Source organism: Jaculus jaculus, chromosome 12 (assembly GCF_020740685.1).
Source record: "Jaculus jaculus isolate mJacJac1 chromosome 12, mJacJac1.mat.Y.cur, whole genome shotgun sequence".
NCBI classification, from domain to species: Eukaryota; Metazoa; Chordata; class Mammalia; order Rodentia; family Dipodidae; genus Jaculus; species Jaculus jaculus.
This window is the reverse complement of record NC_059113.1, coordinates 17686597-17710430: the sequence shown is the minus strand read 5'-3', so window position 1 is coordinate 17710430 and position 23834 is coordinate 17686597. Positions and strand designations below refer to the sequence as shown.

General features: G+C 46.9%; 1 protein-coding gene across 4 annotated transcripts in view; it reads right to left on the bottom strand.

The window, feature by feature from the left end:
• Window positions 1–23834, bottom strand: part of Ptk2b (protein tyrosine kinase 2 beta) — a 151426-nt gene that overhangs the window by 49087 nt on the left and 78505 nt on the right. For all 4 annotated transcript variants that reach the window (XM_045130790.1, XM_045130787.1, XM_045130788.1 and 1 more), the window contains exon 2: window positions 23529–23769. In XM_045130790.1, coding sequence (XP_044986725.1) covers window positions 23529–23732 — 204 coding nt within the window. In that variant the 5' untranslated portion in view covers window positions 23733–23769. The remainder of the gene's footprint in view (window positions 1–23528; window positions 23770–23834) is intronic.

The following is a 23834-nucleotide window of genomic DNA, read 5'->3' as shown; positions in this document are numbered from 1 at the left end:
TAGTCCTTGGCTAAAAGAGGGTTAACATGCATCAAATTCTCCCTAAATTAAGAATGCTTGTCCCATTTAAATTATGCTGACTTCCCGGTTGAAGAATCTGTTCTTCTTTTTCAGTAGCAAGACCCCAGGCGATAAACTACCCCTCGCCCTTCAGCCAAGCCACAGCTGAACCCACAGAAGAATTGGGAAGAGGAGGAGCAAGAGTGCTGTTCTATGCTGAACCAGATAATCAGCGCCAGGGTGAAGGAGACAGACCCTGAGGACACTCAACACCTACCAAAGCAGAGGTCCAAAGGCTCCTAAGATCTCGTCACTGAAGTAGACTTTAAACACACCCACCACAGCTCAGGGAATTTTGTGGAAGAGGGGGCAGAAGGATTCTAAGAACCACATGTTGAGACATAATGGCCAAAGGCATTTCCTCCCCCCAAAATAACTGACTGCTGCTCCCACAGTGCATAACCCACAATCCCAGAGGGAATACCTGCCACCCCACTGAGGAAGGTCCCCAGTGGACTGGGGGCAGGGACAGGGGAAAAGAGGGTATCAACACATAATGCATCCATGTGAAATATGTTGCTAATAATAATAATAATAGCAATAAATAAAAGATCTTTTAAAAAGTTTTATCTATGTGTCTATGTATGCTGTGCATGCACGTTTATGTCTGTGTCCATGGTCATGTGCAAATATATGTATACACGCATGCACACACATATGGAGGCCAGAGGTTGATACCAGGGACTTCCTTGGTGGTTCTCCACCTTTCTCTTTGAAACAAGTGCTCTTGCTGAACCTAGAGCTCACTGACTTGGCTAGACTTACTGCCCAGTGAACTCCAGATATTCCCTGACTTCACGGCCCCAGTGCTGGGATTACAGGTGAACAGCGTCGAGCTCGGCGTTTTACGTGGGCTTTGGGAATCAGAACTCAGGCCCTTGTGCTGGCTGGCAAGCATTGCGCTCACCGCGTCATCTTCCCAGGCTCAAACACTAGAGCATTCTGACCGTGGGATCGAATTGTTACAACTTTCCCTCAAGTGTAGAAAGGCAGGCATTGATAAAGTGTGGGTTTATGAAGAACCAGGGTCGGCAAATGAGGCAAATGATAACTAAAACAATTGTTTGGTGTGGGCTGAGGTGACACGGGAGTTCTTTGCAGAGTTTTTCTCAACCTTTTGGTAACTTTGAAATAATTACAAAAAAAAAAAAAAAAAAAGAGAGATAAGTCTGTGGCAGGGAGAATTCCAGGGAGAAAGAAGGTCACCATATCAAGTGGATGAATAAGATGTGTTGGGGCTGGAGGGATGGCTTAGCAATTAGGATGTTTGCCTGCAAAGCCAAAGGACCCAGGTTCTATTCTCTAGGACCCACGATAGCCAGATGCACGAGGTGGCGCATGCGTCTGGAGTTCATTTGCAGTGGCTGGAGGCCCTGGAGCACCCATTCTCTCTCTCTCTCTCCCTCTTTGTCTCTGTCAAATAAATAAGTAAATAAAGATATGTTGGATCAGACAGAATCTAGGAACTTCTCTTCCACTCACGGGCTTTGAGAGGAGCTGGAAGGAATCCAGCTTTCTTCCCCATGGTGGTGAAACTCCTCAGGACCCATCCTGTGAAAAAGGTTTGCACTTTTCCTTCTAGACAACAAACAATTCTGTTGTGGAGCTGGTGGGTGGGATTAACCCTGGATCCATGGGGTAGAAATTCATTAGATCCCTCCTGGCCCAGTATATTTGCATAGGAAGAGAGCTTGGCTCCACCTAGGTCAAGCAGAACTTGGACTTTCTTAAGCAGGAAACGTAGTTGGCAGAGGCTGCCTAGTGCCAAACAGATTCTTGCCAGAGTCCATTCTTTCCTCAGAGCAACATGTACCTCCGGGAAGAGAGAGCTTCAATACACAGCGCTTGCATCCTCCACCCACATCACCAGGCTGAATTTGAGGTTTGGATCATAAAGGATCTGGCTGGTTTTTGCCTTTGATTGTGGAAAGGCAGCTTCTGAATCTTGGAATTTTCCAAGTGGTAGAACTGCCTTTGTTATCCATGGAGGGCTCTTGGCCCATGCTTCAAGCTGCGCTAATGAACTGACAGACACACTGTGGGCCTGTGACTTCAGGACAAGGGTTGGCCAACCTTTGAGCTTTTCAGGTTAGAAAGACCAGCCATATGATTAGCATTATTAGAGGGTAGTGGCTTTGAGCTATATGACAGTTATTCCACCCTTGAGGGAGGGGAGGGGAGCTGGTGATCAAATCCAATTTAGGTGGCCAGTGGTTCTCGACCATCCATCAGTCACAGCTACATAATAAGCCCCAGTAAAACTCCAGATCTGGTGAGGCACGTTGATGTGCCACATCCAGAGGATGTAGAAGCTTCCTGCTGGGGACCTTCCCGATCTTGTTCTATGCACTTTTCCATTGGCTGCTTTTAGCTGGTATCCATTATGATAAAATAACAGTTGTAGCATTGCACTTTCCCAAGTTCTTGGATTTGCTGTAGCATATTATTGAACCCAAGGAGGAAGTAGTGGTCCCTAAATTAACAGCTGCTGGATCAGAAGCATGGCTGGCCTGGGCGTCCTCACGCCTGTAGCTGGGATTGGAAGGCAAGGGTGTCCTGTGCACTCCACTCTCAGCCTGTGAGGTCTTGTGTTAACTCTGGAAGCATACTGTGTCAGAACTGTATTGCAGGGGTTGAGGAGACAGAGGTATTAGAAAAGTGCTTCCTTGCAAGCATGAGGACCTGAGTTTGACCCTCAGAACCCGCATTAAAAAAATAAAAATAAAACAGCCAGGCATGGTGGCACACACCTTTAATCCCAGCACTCAGGCAAGAGAGGATTGCTGTGAGTTTGAGGCTACCTAAGACTACATAGTGAACACCAGGTCAACCTGGGCTAGAGCAAGACCCTTCCTCAAAAAAAAAAAAAAAAAAAAAAAAAAAAAACAGGGCTGAAGAGATTGCTTAATCGTTAAGGAACTTGCCTGAGAAGCCTAAGGACCCAGGTTCAATTCCCCAGGACTCACATAAGCCAGATGCACAAAGTGGTGCTGGAAGCCCCGGCATGGCCATTCTCTCTCTCTCTCTCTCTCTCTCTCTCTTGCTCTTTCTCTCTACTTGCTTCTCACACTCTTAAATTAAAAAATGGGGGAGAGGGACTGGAGGAATAGCTTAGCGGTTAAGGTGTTTGCTTGCAAAGTCAAAGGACCCAGGTTTGACTCCCCAGGACCCACGTTAGCCAGATGCACAAGGGGGTGCACAAGTCTGTACTTCGTCTGCAGTGGCTAGAGGCCCTGGCGTGCCCATTCATTCTCTCTCTCTCTCCCTCTTCTCTGTCAAATATATAAATAAGTAAAAATTATATATATATACAGCCAAGGGCTAGAGAGATGGCCTAGCAGTTAAGGCACTTGCCTGCAAAGCCAAAGGACCCAGGTTTGATTCCCCAGGACCCACATAAGCCAGATGTACAAAGTGGCCCATGAGTCTGGAGTTCATTTACAGGGCTGAAGGCCCTGATGTGCCCATCCTCTCTCTCTGCTTCTTTCTCTCAACTAAATAAATTAAATACTTAAAAATAGAACAGCCAAGTGTGGTGGCACATGCTTGTAATTCCAGCACAGGGAAAGCAGAGACAGAGGTTTGCTGACCAACCAGTCTGGCCAACTTGACAACTTGACAACTTGAGTAGGCGAAGGTCATGCACGCCGCAAGGGGAGGCAGAGGTAGGAGGATCGCCGTGAGTTCGAGGCCACCCTGAGACTCCATAGTGAATTCCAGGTCAGCCTGGGCTAGAGTGAGACCCTACCTCAAAAAACCAAAAAAAAAAAAAAAAAGGTGGATCATACAGAAGGACCAACACCTGATGTCGTTGTCCTTTGGCCTCCACACATATGCACACATTGCATATGCATGCATCCCTGCACACACACACACACACACACACACACACACACACACACACATTAGAGAGCTGCATGCAAAATGTGTCAATCCCTCACACATAGCTTGGGAGAAACAAGGCTGATGCCCTCAAGTCATGCTAGTATGATGCCACACAAACCAGCGTATGACGTCAATTCGGAAGGGTCTTCCCGCAGGATGACAACCCCCTGAGGACAGAGTGTTCCCTTGTCGTCCTTCGCCCTGGTTCTATCAGACTACAGAATGTGTCTTCTTTCAGACCACCAGCAACCGTAGATAAGATGCGGCCCTCGGCTGTGAGGAGCTGACAGTTACGAGAGGGAGGGGGAGAGGGGCTATGTACGGGAGGAGGGTAGTACGTGCCTGCGCTGGCTTCCGTTCCTACCGTGCCTTCCTTCCTCACCTCCTTCCTTCCTCACCTCCTTCCTTCCTCACCTCCTTCCTTCCTCACCTCCTTCTCCTCTTCAGTATCCTGCAGCTGTTCACGGAAACAAACAGTGCAAGCAACATCAATGTGCGGCCCACAGCCTGTCAAGTGTGGCTGATGAGTCAATATTTCTTGCTCTATTAATAAATTCCTCCTTAAAGTGACAGTAAAGGGACTAAAGAGATGATTTAGTGGTTAAGGCGCTTGCCTGCAAAGCCTAAGGACCCAGGTTTGATTCCCCAATGCCCACGTAAGCCAGATACGCAAGGTGGCCCATGCATCTGAGTTCATTTACAGTGGCTAGAGGCCCTGTCGTGCCCAATCTCTCTCTCTCAAATAAAATAATAAATGTATTTTTAAATAATGACAGTATAATGGGCCTGAAAGCTGAGGGTTCAATTCACCAGTGCCCATGTAAAGCCAGAAGCAGAAAGTAGTGCATGTATCTGGAGTTTGTGTGCAATGGTGGCCAGAGGCCCTGGTGCACCAATAGGTACTCTCTGTCTGCCTCTTTCCCTCAAACAAATAAAAAAAAATCATTCAAAACAATAACAATACAAAACGCTTCCCTGCCTACTCAGTTGCCATATGTAACAAGGGTTGTTTTTGTGTGTGTATGTAAAAGATGTGTGTGGAATGGAGTGCACTGGGTATGCATATCTGCACACACCATGTGCCTGCATAGGGAGGGCAGAGGGGAATGTCAGGTGTCCTCTAGTCATTCATCTGTGAATTTCCTTGAGATGCGTTCTCCCTCTTAGCCTGAAACTTCTGCTCTGCAATTCTCCGGTCTCCACCACCCACAGATTGGGGTTACAGATGTACGTAGCAACACCCAGCTTTTTTATTTTTTTTCCGAGGTAGGGTTCACTGTAGCTCAGGCTGACCTGGAATCCACTATGTAGTCTCAGGGCGGTCTTGAACTCATGGCGATCCTCCTACCTCTGCCTCCCATGTGCTGAGATTAAAGGCATATGTCACCACACCCGGCTCACAACCAGCTTTTTACATGGGTTCTGGGGAGTTGAACTTTGTGGTCTAAGAGTTCTATGCTTAAGCAGCAAGTTCTCAAAGCCATTGAGCCATCTCTCCAGCCCTTTTTTTTTTTTTTTTGAATTTTTAACTGTATTTCTAGTGGCTCTTTAGATAAGCTAGGAATTCCTTGTTGTTACAAGAAGCCCTTGATTTCCTCCTAGAAGCTGGTCTGCAGGTGCTGAAAGGCTGCATTTCTGGCCATGGTTCACAGTCTAGATGTGAGAAGCCTTCTGGTATGTTCTTGCAAACATTTGCATGTCTCAAGGCTTTTTCCTCCCTACTACTGTCTTATTTGCTTTATCTTAAAATAGCATTGAGACCCCAGGCTGTTCTCTCCTCATTCTCTCACTTTTCCACAGAAACAAGGAAGGAATGGGACTGGATGGCTTGTCCCCACTACCAGAGAGTTTAAGGTCATGCACCACAGAAGGACTCTTGAGTCGATGACAGACCACGTGTAAGATAGTGAGCCCACGAAATGGTGTCACTTAGTGACACCACAGCTGTCACAGTTTGTGTGTGTTGACTTTATGTCACTCGCACAAGGTTGAAACTGCAGAATCTCACATCATGAGGCGATACTTCACTGCAACTGCAAAATGAAGGCGCTCAGCTTGCAAGCAATGAGCTTCTTGGCTCGCTTTCCCTCTCCTCGACCCGATCTCATCTCTGTGCTCCGATCATCTCACTTATTCATGTATTTAATTAGTTTATTTTGAGACTGGCCTTTTTTTAGGCAAGAGGATGAGAGAGAGACTGAAAGAGAGAGAGGATTGGCGTGCCAGGGCCTCAGTCCACTGCAATTGAACTCCAGACGTGTGCGCCTCCTTGTGCGCATGTGTGACCGTGTGCACTTGCATCACTGTGCCTCTGGCTTCCATGGGACCTGGAGAGTCCAGCATGAATCCTTAGGCTTTGCGGGCAAGCGCTTTAACTGCTAAGCCATCTCTCCAGCCCTCGTCTCTTTTAATAAGCACCTGAGGGTTTTTCTTTTCCTGAGCTTCCTAAGCATTTCTGATACTCATGACCAAGATTTTAGAAAAAAGCTGATAGCTGAGGACCATCTGCAGGATGACCTTGTCCTGGAGTGGGCCATGTCTCAGGTCACGCATCTTCCTGGAGGTGACCCATAAGCAGTGACCGGCTGACGGAGGGCTCCTTCACCACAATTTCAGACTGCTCTTCTGGGCTGCCTCCCCCACCCCCTGTTCTAGTGCTCTATGGGGAATGAACTGGAACCAAGCAAAGGAATGACAGGTGGGCACCGTATCCGGCTTCACAATCCCCCTTTGAAAGATAAACGAATTTAATTAAAAACAATTTTTAACGAGAGAGCATGAGAAAGAGCACGAGAGAGAGAATTGGCAGAGGGCCTCCAGCCACTGCAAGCGAACTCCAGATGCGCGCACCACCTTGGGCGCCTGTATGACCTTGTGCGCAAGCGTGTCCTTGCGTCACCTTATGCATCTGTCTTACGTGGGACCTGCGTCCTTAGGCTTCGCAGGCAAGCGCCTTAACTGCTACGTCATCTCTCCAGCCAGAACTTAAAATTTTAAGAAGTAAAATAACACTTAAGCTTTTGCTTAAGAGACTCTGGCTTACAGTTTACTTTTAAAAAAGTGTTACTCTGAAGTGGAGAAAGTTGTAGAACAAATGCCTTTAGCTGAAAGACCTCATCAGTTCCTTTTGTTTCATAGGATAGGTAAGTAAGAAGCATGAAAGCCCTTGGAGGCTTCCTCATTGTGCCCGCCCCAGCTCCCCTTCTTTGCCCACCATGTGCTCTGTCCTGTCCCCTGTCATGCGTGTTGCTTGTTTTCTTTCCTCAACAAACACAGCATGTCAATAGATTCTCCATGTCTGAGCACATTCTATTCCTCCTCCCTGGGGGGAGGGGGCTCCCTGAGTCCCTCTTTCTCTTATCCTCCCCTCCCAGCAAGCTCCTAGTTATACTGATTAGCCTTAAAGACCCAGGCAGCACTATAGGAGCCTCTAGGAAACATTTCTGCCCTCACTTGATTGAAAGTTTTTGGTTCCTCCCTTGGATTCCAAAGAACTGGACATATACATCCAGCAAGACACAGTCGTGGCGGAATTATGTTCCTCCAAAAGGCTCTAGACTCCAGTTCCTGGAACTCGTAATTTATTGGGAAATAGGTTCTTTTCAGAGTAGTCAAGTTAAAGTGAGGTCATTAGGGTGCCTAATCCAGTTTGACTGATGTCCTTATAACGTGGGACATTCAGAGAAAGAAAGACACCAGCACAAACAAGGTGCAAATGGCCTGTCAGGATGCCAAATCTGATCGACGCATCTGTAAGCCCGGGAACACCGCAGACCACTGGTCAAATACCAAGTCCAACGAAGACGGGAGAAAAGATGCCCCCTCAGGTTTCAGAGGGAGTGTGGCCCTGATGCCACCCTGACCTTGACCTTCCAGTCTCCTGACCTGTGAGATGTGTATTTCTGTGGCCTTCAGAACTTCATCACACAGCTCTGGGAAGCTGACAGAGACAAAAATTTGCTCGTTCAAACAAAAACAATAGTCCATGTCCACCCTTGGAGGGGATTGACATAGATAGACAGTCTTGGAGTTCTAATTGGCAAATGGTTGAGGACTTCATGTCAATTGTGCTCCCTGTCTTGAAAACAATATATTCCAATGATAATCCTCCAAGAGATGAGAGAAGTGACTTAAAATTATTTCCAGTTTCTTCTCATTTTACTTGTCTGCGTGCACATTCATGTGTATTTGTGTGTGTAGGTAGCTATGTGTGGGCATCCAGACAACCACAGGACAACCTCACGTGGTGTTCCTCAGGTGCTATCCAGCTTTTTCTGAGAGAGTCTTTCATTGGCCTGGACCTAGCAAAGTAGGCTGGACTGGCTGGCCTGCAAGTCCCAGGATCTACCAGTCTCTTCCTTCCCAGGACTGGGATTACAAGTATGTACTATCATGCCTGGTTTTTTTTCTTCCTTTTTTTTATAATTCATTTTTAAAAATTTATTTATTTGAGAGAAACAGACAGAGAGAGGAAGATGCATAGAGAAAGAGAGAGAGAGAGAATGGGCACGCCAAGGCCTCCAGCCACGGCAAACAAACTCCAGTCGCATGTGCCCCCTTGTGCACCTGGCTAACGTGGGTCCTGGGGAATTGAGTCTCAAATCAGGGTCCTTAGGCTTCACAGGCAAGCGCTTAACTGCTGAGCCATCTCTCCAGCCCTCTTCCTTTTTTTTTTTTTTTTTTTTTTTAAGATGAGCTTTCTGGGGATCAAGCTTGGGTCTTTGTGTTTGCAAGACAAACACTCTACCAACTGAATTGGCTCCCCAGTCCCTCAAACTCTTTTTAGATGTCAGACTAATATTTTTGATGTGTGACATTGTGTTGAGACTAGCCAGCCTTACGTGGGTTACAGGCACATGAAGAGCTTAGCACCATGGTTGGCGCATAGTAGGTGCTTAGGAAATGGTAGCTAGTATCATGAAGGGACAATAGGCAATGATGACAATGAGAGCAGAGGAGGAAGACGCTAGATGATAAAATTAGCCTCAGGATGGTCAGGCTATGCATGACCAGACCTGCTCTAGCCAACCAGCCAGCTGGATCAAATGATGCAAAGAAAAACCACTTCCTTCTGCTGGGTGCAAGAGCCACAAGGTTTTTTGTTGTTTTTTTTTTTAATCTTTGGTTTGGTTTTTCAAGGTAGGGTTTCACTCTAGTCCAGGCTGACCTGGAATACACTACGTAGTCTCAGGGTGGCATTGAACCCATGGTGATCCTCCTACCTATGCCTTCCCCCACCGAGTACTGGAATTTTTAAGGTCTGAACACCAAGCTAAGTACAACAGCTTTTTCCTTTTCCTTTTTGTTCTTCAGGGAGATGAGAAGTAGAATTCTGAGAATAGGAGGAAGCTACTGAAACAGTAACGGGAGGCTTCTCTTTAACTTCAACAGAATACAAGCAGGGACCCTGGAAAACATTCTGTGGATATGAAGGTGATCTATCAAAGCCTCTGATTTACTAATAAACCACAAAGAAGGGCTCTTGATGCTAAGATAAGACTTCAGGAGGAAGGAAGCATACCAAAGACAGGCAGGAAAGTACCACGTGTTCGTGTGTTTCTTCCCAAAAAGTCCCCTCCCAAAATATCTTTTAAAATAATTACAATTCATTGTAATGTTAGCATGGAGTGTTTGCCAGAGAAAGAGGGGAGGGGATGGATGACACGAGTGGCTTCAGGTTGACAGGTAAAGCATGCTATGTATTATGTGGGGGATGGATGCAATATATGCCTGATAATATCTGATTCATAATCAATGAAACTTAGCCAGCTACTGTTGACATTTGGGGCAAACAGAGCCTCTGTTGTGTAGGGCTGTCTAACACTCATGGCTGCAGCCCACTGAAATCCATCCTCCTCGTCCCAACATGGCAATAATAATGGCAGGGAGGATTCGAGCTGGACTCTAGAGGCAGCTTCAGAACACGCTGCTGAGTTTGTCATTACATAAGAGTTAGGTGCCGTTGTCAACTTGACAGGACTTACAATCACCATGGAAACAAACCTCTTGGTGTGTCTGTCAGGGCTTTTCTAGATTAGGTTAATTGAGGTGGGAAGACGAACCCTAACTAGGGTGGCACAACTTCGTGGGCTGTGGGTCCTGGACTGCGTGAAAAGGAAACAAACGAATAGCTGAGCATTCATCTCTCTGCTTCTTCACTGTGGACGGAATGTGACCAGCTGCCTCCAGCTCCGGCTGCCATGCTTCCCCAGCTATGACGGACTGTGACCACAGACTGGAAAACAAAACAAACCCTTCCTCCTATAAGTTGCTTCTTGTCAGCTGTTTGGTCCAAGCAAGAGAGAACCTGATACAGACTCCCAGCGGAGATGGGAAGCTGGCGGGTGAGAGGAAGAGCTGGAGTCACGGGAGACTGAGGTCCACATTACAAACTTGGCTACCACTGAAGTTACAACCACAAGCTAGGGAATGAGATCATCAAGGAGTGACAAGGCACCCCATACAACATTATAACATTATAAAAAAAAGGAAGAAAAAAAAACAGGCATGATAGTACATACTTGTAATCCCAGTCCTGGGAAGGCAGAGACTGGTAGATCCTGGGACTTGCAGGCCAGCCAGTCCAGCCTACTTAGCTAGGTCCAGGCCAATGAAAGACTCTCTCAGAAAAAGCTGGATAGCACCTGAGGAACACCACGTGAGGTTGTCCTGTGGCCCATCTCACGCCAGGACACACGGCCCACAGGTTGCCCAGCAACTGAAACTCACGGCCGTGGGGAAAATGGTGGGTTGGCATCAGCCCGACTCTGCATCCAGCTTCCTGCACTGAGGGCGTGCCCATCCAGGTGACAAGTGCTTGTGTTGTCTCTTGTCACCTGTGTGTCGTGGTACACGTGCCCCTGAAGAGGAGAACTGGTGCCAAACACTGTGATCCTAGAAGATGGCTGTAAGGAGTTAAATAAGGCCCTCCCGACAGATATGCTTATGTCCTAGCACCTAGAAACGTCCCAGGTGGTCTCATTTGGAAACGGGGCTGAGGTAGACGTAATGAGATAAGCAACTCAAGATAGGTCACTCTGGACTATGTATGACTGCTAACCCCAAGGGCAAGTGTCCTTATCAAAGATGCCCAGAGGAGAGAGAGCAATATGAAGAGATAGGCAAAGAGTTGAATGATGTGACCAGAAGCTTGAAGAGGCAGAGAAAGCTCTGTTCTGGAGCCATGCTGGTACCTGTGCTTGGGACTTCGGGCCTTTGGAACTATGGGAGTGCCATTTCTGTTGCTTCGTTCTACAGGTTCATAGTAATCTGTCATGGAGGTGATAGGAAATGAATGACTGATGGCCACACAAGTTCTGAGCCCTCAACACACATAAAAGATACTTTTCAAACAGCGCTTGAAAAGAAAAAATAATAAAGTTGGCATAATTTATCACCCTGAAAGCATTCGATCTGAGGTGATAAGAGCTCTAATGAGGACATTCAGCGATGCAGCCACCAGACCAAAAATAGAGAGAAAAGTACAGACACCTGACTGCTAATTTCCCAGTGTCACGAATCTCTGCACACAGACAAACAGAGGGGCCCGGAAGGCTGCCTGCCTGCCTTGTGCTCTCCTCAGTAGGTGTCTGTGTGGGCGGATGCCGAGCGCACACAGTAAATGGGGGGAAGGGGGCAGAAAGGAGGAAGTCCTTATGATTGCACCTCTTTTTATAAGAGAGAGAGAGAGACAGAGAAAGAATTGGAGCACCAGGGCTTCCAGCCACTGCAATTGAACTGCAGACACGTGTGCCACCTTGGGCACATGCACGATCTTGCACATGCATCACCTTGTGCTTCTGGCTTACTGGGGAGTCAAACATGGGTCCTTAGGCTTTGTGGGCAAGGCCCTTATCTGTTAAGCCATCTCTCTGGCCCTAATGCACCTCTTTTTAAGAAACTGATGTATTTACTTATTTATTTGACAGAGAGAAAGAGAGGGAGAGAGAGAGAGAGAATGGGTGCGCCAGGGCCTCCAGCCACTGTAAACAAACTCCAGACACATGCACCCCCTTGTGCATCTGGCTAACGTGGGTTCTGGGGAATCGAACTGGAGTCCTTTGGCTTTGCAGGCCAGTGCCTTAACCACTAAGCCATTTCTCCGGGCCCAACGCTCCTCTTTTTATGTCGCCATGCATACCTGTGCCCTGCTGCTTGTGGCTTCCTGGCTAAACCTTTTTCTTCACATTTCAGGGACTGTCCTCACACTGAGGAGCCAGCCTTGTGTGATGCCACATATTCTCCTTAAGGAAAGCATTTTTTTTTTTTAAATTTTTAATTTCTTTATTTGAGAGCGACAGACACAGAGAGAAAGACAGATAGAGAGAGAGAGAGAGAGAGAGAGAGAGAGAGAGAATGGGCACGCCAGGGCTTCCAGCCTCTGCAAACGAACTCCAGACGCGTGCGCCCCCTTGTGCATCTGGCTAACGTGGGACCTGGGGAACCGAGCCTCGAACCGGGGTCCTTAGGCTTCACAGGCAAGTGCTTAACCACTAAGCCATCTCTCCAGCCCAGCATTTTGTTTTTTTTAAGCAGTGACACTGTCTTTGAACAGATCACCCTCCGCTCTTGCACTCCTCACCCTTGAGGTCTTGCCCTCGTGGTGTCTGAAGGAGGGCAGTGGGGCTTCTTGGGGGAATCTAAGAACCTCAGCCAGTGAGCAGCCTGTGGGCCAGACACTGCTCTGCCACTACCAAGAGATGCTGGCCCTTGAATTAAGTCCGTTCTTGCTGCTACTACAAAATACCTTAGACCAGCTAGTTAAAAATCATAGAGATGAGGGCTGGAGAGATGGCTTAGCGGTTAAACACTTGCCTGTGAAGCCTAAGGACCCCGGTTCGAGGCTCAGTTCCCCAGGTCCCACGTTAGCCAGATGCACAAGGGGGCGCACGCGTCTGGAGTTCGTTTGCAGAGGCTGGAAGCCCTGGCGCGCCCATTCTCTCTCTCTCCCTCTATCTGTCCTTCTCTCTGTGTCTGTCACTCTCAAATAAATAAATAAATAAATAAAAATTAAAAAAAAAATCATAGCAATGACTTGCTCACCATTCTGGAGGCTGGGAAATCCAAGACCAAAGCACCAGCAGATTTGGTAACTGGGGAGGGTTCCAAAGTAGAACTTCTCCCTACATGCACACACAGTGTAAGGGGTGAGGTTGAGGGTGTTCCTTTCAACCTCTTATTACACACACACACACACACACACACACACACACACACACACACACAAAGAGAGAGAGAGGAGAGAATGTGTGTGCCAAGGTCTCTAGCCACTGCAAACGAACTCCAGAAGCATGCACTACTTTGTGCATCTGGCTTCATGTAGGTACTATGGAAGCAAACCTGGGTCATCAGGCATTGTAGGCAAGTGCCTTAACTGCCGAGCTATATCTCTAGCCCTTATTTTTTTTTCCCAAGAGAGAGAGAATTGGTGTGCCTGGGCCTCATCCACTGCAGTCCAGCTCCTGACACTTGTGCACCCAGTGGGCACATGTGCCCTTGCACTTGCCTCACCTTTGTGCATATGACTTGTTGGGATCTGGAGAGGTGAACCTGGGTCCTTAGGCTCTGCAGGCAAGCGCCTTAAATACTAAGCCATCTCTCCAGCCCCTCAACCTCTTCCTAACAGCACTCATGCCATTCATGAGGCTGTTGCTTTCACGATAAATCGATAAATCGTATTACAAAGGCACCACCTTTCAGTGCTACCATACTGGGTGTTAAGGTCCAACATAAGTACCTTGAGGGGACATCAGCATTCAGAGTGTAGCATCCCCTGAAGGCTCCAACTCCACATTCTATCTCTCTAAGAGCCAGAGCTTCAACACTCCAATTAGCGGGTCATAAACATTCATTTCGTAACACCCTGTGAATAGCATAAGTGCCTTGCTTGAAAGGTACAGAGGAATACAGGGCAGGGCAGCCAGTGAGCCACAATCCTAAATCCTACCCAACGGACATTCTGGAAGCTTCTCTGAGGCTTCTGGGTCAAGGCAATAGTACCCAGTGTAGTGGGAACAGAGCAGGCTGCATTTAGGACCTAGCCTCTGCCTCTCTCATGTGCCAGGTAAGCAGTGCCCAGAGGAAACCTGCAATCTTCAGATCCCACTGTGGGTGGAAGGGATCATGTCGGGACAGTTTGGGTCCTGTCCATCCCTGTCAGGGGTACAAATGTGGATTCTGAGTGCGTGGTGTTACAGGACAGACCAAGGGTGAATTTCTGTTCTGTGTGGTTTTCTTTTCTTTTCTTTTCTTTTCTTTTCTTTTCTTTTCTTTTCTTTTCTTTTCTTTTCTTTTCTTTTCTTTTCTTTTCTTTCTCCTTCCCTTCCCTTCCCTTCCCTTCCCTTCCCTTTCCTTTCTCTCTCTCTCTTTCTCTCTCTTTCTCTCTCTCTTTCTTTCTCTCTCTCTCTTTCTTTCTCTCTCTCTCTCTTTCTTTCCCTCTTTCTTTCTTTCTTTCCTTCCTTCCTTCCTTCCTTCCTTCCTTCCTTCCTTCCTTCCTTCCTTCCTTCCTTCTTTCTTTCTTTCTTTCTTTCTTTCTTTCTTTCTTTCTTTCTTTCTTTCTTTCTTTCTTTCTGAGACATGATTTCACCATATAGCCATGACTGACTTGGAACTCAGCATATAGCCAAGGCTGGTCTTGAATTCATGGCAATCCTCCAGCCTTGGCTTCATGAGTGCTGGGATTACAGGCATGAGCCACCGTACCTGGCAAGGATGAATCATCACTGAGCCTTTTGCACATGACAGAGGCTGCCCGAGGAGAACATTTAGGATTTGAGGGCTCTGCTGGCAACTCTGAGACACACCATAGTAGACAAATGCTCGCTCTTTGCTTGATGCCTTCCTGGGTGAGAGACAGATGGTCCAATGACAGACAGAGATGAACACATAGAGAGGATGGCTCAGGTAGCATCGGCCAGAGAGACCTCAAACAGATCACAGGTCCGTGGGTGCAGTAGAAAAGAGGCACATGGCACATAGACCCAAGAGGCCAGAAAAGGGTATTCAACCATTCCTGATAGTGGTCGTGGGATTGGCAGGGATATTGCAAATAATCTCTGGACAGTGTGTATAAACAGTTGCTGAGGGGCTGGAGGGATGGGTTAGAGGTTACGGTATTTTCCTGCAAAGCCAAAGAACCCAGGTTCAATTCCCCAGGACCCATGTTAGCCAGATGCACAAGGGGGTGCAAGCGTCTGGAGTTTGTTTGCAGTGGCTGGAAGGCCTGGTTCACCCATTCTCTCTCTCTCTTTCTCTGCCAAATAAATAAATAAAAATAAAAAATATTTAAAAAGGGGACTGAGAATCCTAGGACACACGCCCATCCTAGCTGACAGAGAGTTAGAAGAGAGAGGAGAAGGAAGGAAAAAGAAGATAACAGAGAGAGAGAGAGAGAGCATATGATCATGAAGGAGACACCCTGTGTGGGCACGTTTGATGATGTTCTTCTACTTGTTTTCAAAGTGTCATCTTACCCCTTTCCCAGACAAGCAAATTAGCACGTTAGAAGAAAATATAATGATATAAGCCTCCACTTGCCACTGAGATCCAGAGCTCCCAAACAAACACAATTTCTTCTGAATGTCAAACAAAAGGAAAGAGGAAAATCAAGAAAAGCAGCATATATTTCTCATTCAGCACATTACTCAATCCTCTTTAGTAACTGTTAAGGCCAATTCCAATGGTTCTTTCAATAGCTGTTCTGTTTTGGTTGAATTTTTAAAAACTAATTATTTATATTTATATTTGTTTATTTATTTGAGAGAGAGAGAATGGGCACACCAGGTCCTCCAGCCTCTGCAAACAAACTCCAGACTACGTGTGCCTCCTTGTGCATCTGGCTTTATGTGAATACCTGGGTCCTTCGGATTTGCGGGCAAGCACCTTAATCACTAAGCAACCTCTCTATCTTGATCTTTGAATGAAATGTCCCCCATAGGCTCATGTGCTTTGAATACTTGATCCCGAGCTGGTGGCAACTTGGGAAAGTTCTTGGGCTTTTGGGAGGTGGAGGCATATTGGAGGAGGTTTGTTGCTGACAGCTGCAGGCATTGAGGTTTATTCATCCAGCAGGTGGTCAGAATCACCTCAATTGATCACTCCCTTGAGGTTGCTATGTGGATGTGACATCCTGGCTGCCTGCTCTGCCATACTTTCCCCACCACCATGAAACTTCCCCTCGGACTGGAAGCTGAAGAAATCCTTTCCTCCAATATGCTGCTCCCAGTCAGGTGTTCTTTCCCAGCAACGAGAAGGTCGCCGCAATATAGGGTCTCACTGGCCAGCCTGGAACACACAATCCTTCTGCCTCAGCCTCCAGAGAGCTGAGATCATGCTCGTGTGCTTCCAGGCGTGGCTTTCCTTAGCTTTTGACAATGTGGATAAAGCACTGTGAAGCCTTTTCATTTACATAGAAGTTGAGAGTAAAGATAAAAAAACATGGAATCAGGCTGAGCATGGTAGCTCATACCTTTAATCCTAGCACTTAGGAGGCTGAGGCAGAAAGATTGCTGTGAGTTTGAGGCCAGCCTGAGACCAGATAGTGAATTCCAGGTCAGCCTGGGCTAAAGTGAAACCCTACCTTGAAAACACACAAAAAAAATGGGGGTGGGGAGACTGGAGAGATGGCTTAGTGGTTAAGGCACTTGCCTACAAAACCAAAGGACCCAGGTTCAATCCCCAAGATCCATATAAGCCAGATGCACAAGGTGTCACATGCATCTGGAGTTTGTTTGCAGTGGCTGGAGGCCCTGACATGCTCTCTCTCTCTCTCTCCTCTCTCGAATCAATAGAGATAAATAATATATAGCATGGAGAAATGGTATTGCTATTGAGGGAGTGCATTCCATGTGGACTGTGCCAGGGTGAGTCTCCATTGCTTCTATTTGCTCAGACGCAGCTAAGCCAGGGTGCTGGAATTTTAGGAGTGCTCATATGGAAGGGCATGTGCTTGCCAACTCTGAAAGGGCTGGCAGCATTTGGGTACTTGGAGGATGGTGAAAGGAGATAGAGTTGGGAGCTGAAAAATCTGTTGAAGTAAAGGCCAAGGGAGAGAGAAGAATCAGGGTTAGGAATGCAGGGGAGGAAGGAGCCACCCCAGGATCTTCTTCGGCAAATCTGCCGTGCCTGACCTTATCACAGGACACTATCAGCACTGCATCCTACATATTCCCTGAATAGCAAAGCCAGTCCTTGAAGCCTCCTGTGGACCAAACCCTGCTGTGCAGATTGCTCTCACAGGGCCTGTTTCTTCCTGTCACAGCGCATGCCTTGCTTTGTAAAGGTTTCATGGGTACAAGCCAATGTAAGTCTCACCCTCTGCCCTTCAAGAGCAGGGGCTGACATTGTGTTTGGAGAGTGCTGATGCCTTCCCTGTGTGTGCCAGGCACTGGGGGCACTCAGCAATCTTTGTGGAATGGAAAGTAGAATTATTCAGGAGTTTCCATGACCTCATCCACAGCCAGGGTTTCAGCCACCACCCAGAGGCTGACCACACTCCAATGTCTGTGCCCACACTGAATCTCTCCTCTACAATCACCCACACAACAGTTTTCTCAACATTTCTACATGAAAATGTAAAGGTATCTCAATGTCACTCAAAGGTACAAAACTGAGCCAGGTTCTCCTCCAGTGTGGGGCCTCATCCACCAGAGCAAGGGTCATAGTTCTTCACAATCCTTCCTCCTCCTCATTCCTGAACATCTAACTTTTCACCAGGGTTTTTCCACTTTCATCTCTTAACTTTCCTGAATGACATGCCCTTCTATCTACAGACTAAGTTGGTTAGGAGTACACACTGCGGAGGTGGATTGTCTGGGTTTGAAAACAAAATCCAGCACTCGGTAGCTATATTCTGAACTCCTCTGCACCGTGTTTCCTTATATATAAACCAGAGACACTCACTGTATGTGCTTCATAGAGGCCTTTTGAGAAGTCAGTGAGAAAATACATAGTAGGTGATTCTAGCTACAATCATCATCGCCATCACTACCATCATCATCACGATAATTACCACCTCCATCATCACTACCATCACCATTGCCATCATCACCACCATTACCAACGTCATCACCCTCACCACTGTCACCATCATCACCACCATCATTACTACCATCATCATCATCACCACCATCACCACCATCATCACCACCTTCATTGCTAAATCATTACTGCCATCATCATCCTCACTACACGTCATCCCTTCAACCTTCATTGCTACAGTCATTACTACCATCATCACTACCATCTTTATTACTACAAGCATTACTACCATGATCATCCTCACCACTATCACCATCATCACTACTGCCATCATTACTACCATCATCATCACCATCGTTACTACAATCATTACTACCATCATCACCACCTTCATTACTACAATCATTACTACCATCATCATCCTCACCACCACTGCCATCATCAGAGCCATCACCGGTACCATCATCAGTATCACCATGCTCATGATTAAAATCCCAATTTGAGCGACTGCCATCTCTCCACTAGACCTTTCCCCACAGCCCCTATGCAAACCTAAATCTTCCTTAAACGGCACAATCTCACAACACCCAATTGATTAAATTATATCAGAGCTTACCACAAGAAACTGGGTAAGAACCAGAATTATTACCATGGCTTAAATCGTCAATCTTGGGGAGTTCTTATCCTCAAACCTATCATGAGCTTTTCCCCTTGAGTGCCTATGATGTCCCACCTGCTGGTAAGACTGTTCATGTGTCTTCTCTTTCTTTCCTCTCATGGTCACACTCTGCCATGTTAGCTATTATTATGGGCTCCATTCAGCCCATGGCGCAAGGGCACTTGTCCCCATTCATCTACCCCCGAATATCCTAACTGGAATTCTCTTCCCTTTCTCCACCCATTCTCCATGGATGATCTGGTCCTCTGGCATGGCATCCATTGCATGGGGACACCCAAATCCTCTCCTCTAGCTCCTTCTCTCCGAGATACAGACCCACACTCCTCCATAGTGATGTCTCAAAAACATTTCAAACACAGCACGCATAAGGCTGAAGTCTCAGAATATCTTTCATTTCTCTGTCTGTGGCCCAGTGAGTGGTGTCAGCACCCATTCCATTGCCCAAACAAAAGCCAGAGTCATCCTTTTCTCCTTCCTTTTTTCCCCCTCCCTGTGCCAGGTGAATCATCACATCCTGATGACCCTGCCTTCTCAAAGGCACCCAGCTCCGTGAACTTATTTCTGTTCCCAGCAATATTCCCTTGGTCAAAGTTCCCATTTCCCTTCCCACTGATGGCCACTAGTTCCTAGCCTATCTTCCACTCCACAGTCTTCCTCTTACAGTCCTTTAGGTGCAGTTAAAAATAGTGCCCCAGGTTTGGGGAGCTGGCTCCATGGTTAAAGGTGCTTGTTTACAAAGCCTGTTAGCCAGCATCCATGTAAAGCCAGATTGAAAAAGTGGTGCAGGGGCTGGAGAGATGGCTTAGCCATTAAGTTGTTTTCCTGCAAAGCCTAAGGACCCAGGTTCAATTCCCCAGAACCCACATAAGCCAGATGCACATGGTGACATATGTGTCTGGAGTATGTTTGCAGTGGCTGGAAGCCTTAGCACACCCATTCTCTATCCCCTTTCTAATTAATAAATAAATAAAAATAAAATATTGTTTAAAAGAGTGGTGCAAGTGTTGGGGTTCATTTGCGGTGGTAGGAGATTCTGTTACACCAATACAAACACACAGGCACACACACACACACACACACACACACACAAAGAGAAAGAGAAATACACTTAAAAAATAGTGCCTTACTTACATTGTTTGCTAGAGAATTAGTAGTCCAATTTTAAAACGGAGGATTCCTTTTAGTCAAATAAGAAATAGTCTAAGGAAACGTTACCTCTGTGGTCTTGTTTCAGTGATTCGCCAGGTAAATCAGCCCATTTAAGGTTCTTAGAAACCTTGCTGCACAAGACTCTGCTCATAATTTCAAGGTGGTGGTGCTGGGGTTAAGCCTACGGCCTCACTCACACATGCTAGGCAAGAACTCTACCACCAAGCCACATGCCCAGCCTTCAGAATTATGTAATCAATTTTCAAATTCTTTTAGCACAAAATCCTGAGTGCTGGGATTAAAGGTATGTGCCACCCCACCTGGGTTTATCATAAAATCCCTTCTTCAAGCCTACCTTAATTCCTTCCCCCCCCCTTCCCTGCCTCTCTCCTTACCTCCTTTCCTCCCTCCCTTACCTTCCCTCTCCTTCCTCTTCTCTACCCTCCTCTCCCTTTCCTCCTTCCCCTCCCCTCCCCTGCCCTTCAACATTTCTGGATGAAAATGTGAAGGTATCTCAATGGCACTTGAAGGTACAAAACTGAGCCAGGTTCTCCTCAGGTGTGGGTCCTATCCACTATAGCAGGGATTCCTCAAACTCCATCCTCCCCCTCATTCCTGAATCTCTGGTTCTTCATCAAGGCTTTTCATTTCCATCTTTAACTTCCCTAGATTACATTTCTCCCTCCCTCCCTCCCCTCTTTTCCAACACTTTGTAGTGCTAGAGATGGAAATCAGGACCTTTTGCATGCTAGGCAAGCGATCTGCTATTGAGCTACACACAAGCCCCAGGACACACACTGCTTATCACTTGCAGAATACTATGCTGTTTCAAAACAAAGATGTAGCCATCTTCTCAGTTTGAAAAGAAGACAGATGAGTGGATAGACACCAAAAGACAACTGAGGCTTGTTATCCGGAAACTAGCAATCCTTGGAGATAGCTGAGCAGGGTAATGACTGAGGTGGTTTGGATGGGAAGTGTCCTCCATAGACTCATGTGCTTGAATTACGTCCAGGAACTTTGTAGAGCCTTTAGCAGGTGGAGCCTTGTTGCAGGAAGTGTGTCAGTGAGCCGCATACCCAGCCCTCAGAATTATTTTACCAATTCTCTCTCTCTCACACACACACACACAGATGTAAAACAAAAAATGCATTTAAAAAAATAATGCCTTACATTGTTTGCCAGAGAATTAGTAGTCCAATATTCAAAATGATTCCTTTCAGACAAATAAGCAAAAGACTATGAAAGCATTACCCCTGTGGTCTTGTTTCAGTGACTCACCAGGTAAGTCAGCCCATTTTTAAGATTCTGAGAAACCTTGCCACACAACGTTCTTCCTGATAAATGTGACCTTCCTCCCTGTGAATGTGACCATGTGACACAGGCTTCTTGCTCTTGCTATACTTTCCCCAAAATGAGGGACACTATCCTCAAAATGTAAGTTGAAAATAAACCATTTCCTTCCACAAGCTGGTCAGGTATTTTGTTCAAGCAAGGAGATAGTAACTGATACAATGACCTAATGCCTACATAAAAAAAAGACAGTTCCAGTTACTACAACCCTACAATGTTCTAGTTACCTCTTAGCTACCATCTCTCCTCCTGAAAGTGAGGCTAAAAGTGGGCAAGGTCCACATATGTTAAACCAGTTGCACAGCTTGGTTAAGCATTTTGATCCGAGGCCACAGAAGCAGGGAATATGGATGGAGCAGCATTTGGCTGGAAGTCTATGTGGTTTTAAAACAACACAACTTGTACTAAGCAAATGACACCAGGAGGTGATATTTTGTCTGCAGGAAATGTTGGAAGCAGAAAAGGTTGAAAGGCTTGGATGTAAACTCCTGGAAGGTAGTCACTTCTTCCTTTCATTTCCACTCTGTCCCTGTGTCCTTCTAGATACTTCCTCAGGTACTCATAGCCATTCTGCTTAAGCTGGAGTCTTTTATCCTTACCGTAGGGCTATTGTTGAACCTTCTGCCTTTGAACACCCACTAGGCCATCATACAGTTCTATAAATGTCTCCCTGTGCTTAGCACTGTGTGCAGAAGGCCATACGTACCTGTAATACCAGAACTTGGGAGGCTGAGGTAAGAGGGGCATGAAACTTGGCAGTGGTTGGCAACAACCACACATGGAAATGATCTACCTAAGGGAAGACTTGGGCAGACAGCCCCTGGAGGCTGGGCTCACTCTCAGCACACATTTAGGCTCCCTTATTGGAAACCACGCTGTGAGCAAATGAAGCCCTAATCAAAATCAGTTGCAGGAAACAGAAGTCGGCCAAGCCATAATCAGCCGTGATAAACTGGCCGTTACAGAGAGCTCCCTAATGTGCCCTCTGCTCTGGTGTCTGAAGTGTAGCGTACACCGTGAACAGAAGACCACATGGTGACATGGCTGGTCTGCCACAGTGCCGAGCAAAGGCATCACTGGTGGAGTTTAGGGACACTGAAAGACTGGTGACTTAAAGAGCACCTCAGAACTGGGGAGCCTGCCCCAACTTCCCCAGCTTCCTCCGTTCATATTGCAAACCCTCTAAACAACTCTCTGAGGACCAGTTTCTCTTTCCCTTTCAGCATCAGCAAGGAATGTTCTGGATGGAGGACAGGTGTGTAATTGTGCCCACTGGTGGGGCTGTTGGGAGGGTTTAATGAGATCACAAGGGTACTACATAGCAACTGGTCAATAGGCAGAGGTGATTAAAATCCGCCAGGAGGGCCAGGCATAGTGGCGCACGCCTTTAATCCCGGCAATTGGGAGGCAGAGGTAAGAGGATCGCCATGAGTTCGAGGCCACCCTGAGACTACACAGTGAATTCCAGGTCAGCCTGAGCTACAGTGAGACTGTACCTCAAAAACAAACAAGCACAAAAAATCCACCAATGTATTGAAACTTGACTTTTGACTGATAAAATGCCTTCAAATAGGCTCACGTGTTTGGCTACTTGGTCCCCAGCTGGTAGCTATTTGGGAAGATTGTAGAACCTTTAGAAGGTGGAGCCCTGCTGGAGGAAGTGGGTCACTGGGGGTAGTCTCTGAGGTAGCATAGCCTGGCCTCACTTCCTGTCAGTCCTCTGGCTCCTGGCTGTGACAGCTCTGTGAGCAGCCGCCTTCCTGCTCCCACCACCGTGCCTTCGCTGCCACAGTGGAATCTATCCCCTTGAAATGGTAAGCCCGAGTAAACCATTTCCTTCATTAAATTGCTTCTAGCCAGGTATTTTGTCCCAGCAATGAGTAAAGAAACTAATGACAATTTTTGTGTCCATGTGTTGAGTTGTCTTTGTGGAATCTAGGTGCCTGATGAAGAGTTCATGGCTCCACAGATTTCCCAAGCTGAGATGAGAAGGAACCAGCAGGAGTTGTATCTTGGGAAACACCTAGCAACTGTCACTCATCCCAGGCCCCTCTAGATTATTATCATCCGCTAACTGCCCAACCCATATCACGTATCATTTCCATTCTATTTTATGCAATTACTTGCAATTTTTTTTTCTAATTTCCTTAGTGGAAACTTTAGGGGGTGAGTGTTTTTAAATTCTTTATAGATCCTTAGACACTACAAATACTTTGAGTAGAAATGAATTGGATGAAGCCAATGATCTGGTGTTCAAAGACTCTACCATCTGTCTCCAGGTGCCTAGAGAAGTGTGGGGAGTACTCAGGTGGAAAAGGCCAGTGATGAAAACGGAGAACATCTCTCCCAATGCCAACCTGTCCCCTGCCCGGGGATGCTAGAAGAAGGACAGACAAACAGGCAGAGCAGAGGCTTCCACACTCACCCGGATCTCTGTCTGCACCGTGCATTTGACGAGTTTGAAGTTCTTCCCAGGGTTGAAGCTGTTGCTATAAAAGCAGACCTTGAGGATGCGTACGTCCTCCTTCTCCACATCGACTGGCACCACCACCGCGGGCTCTGGGGGGCCCTCGGGCCGGCGTAACGTGCCCACTTTTACTCTGCTCAGGGGTTCAGACACCCCGGACATCCTCTCAGGCAGTGGCTAGGACCGGCACATCTCAGGCCTGCAGAGATAATAGAGGACAGCCCCAGAATGAGTCCCCGGGAGGCCACATGCTTTAACCCCGCC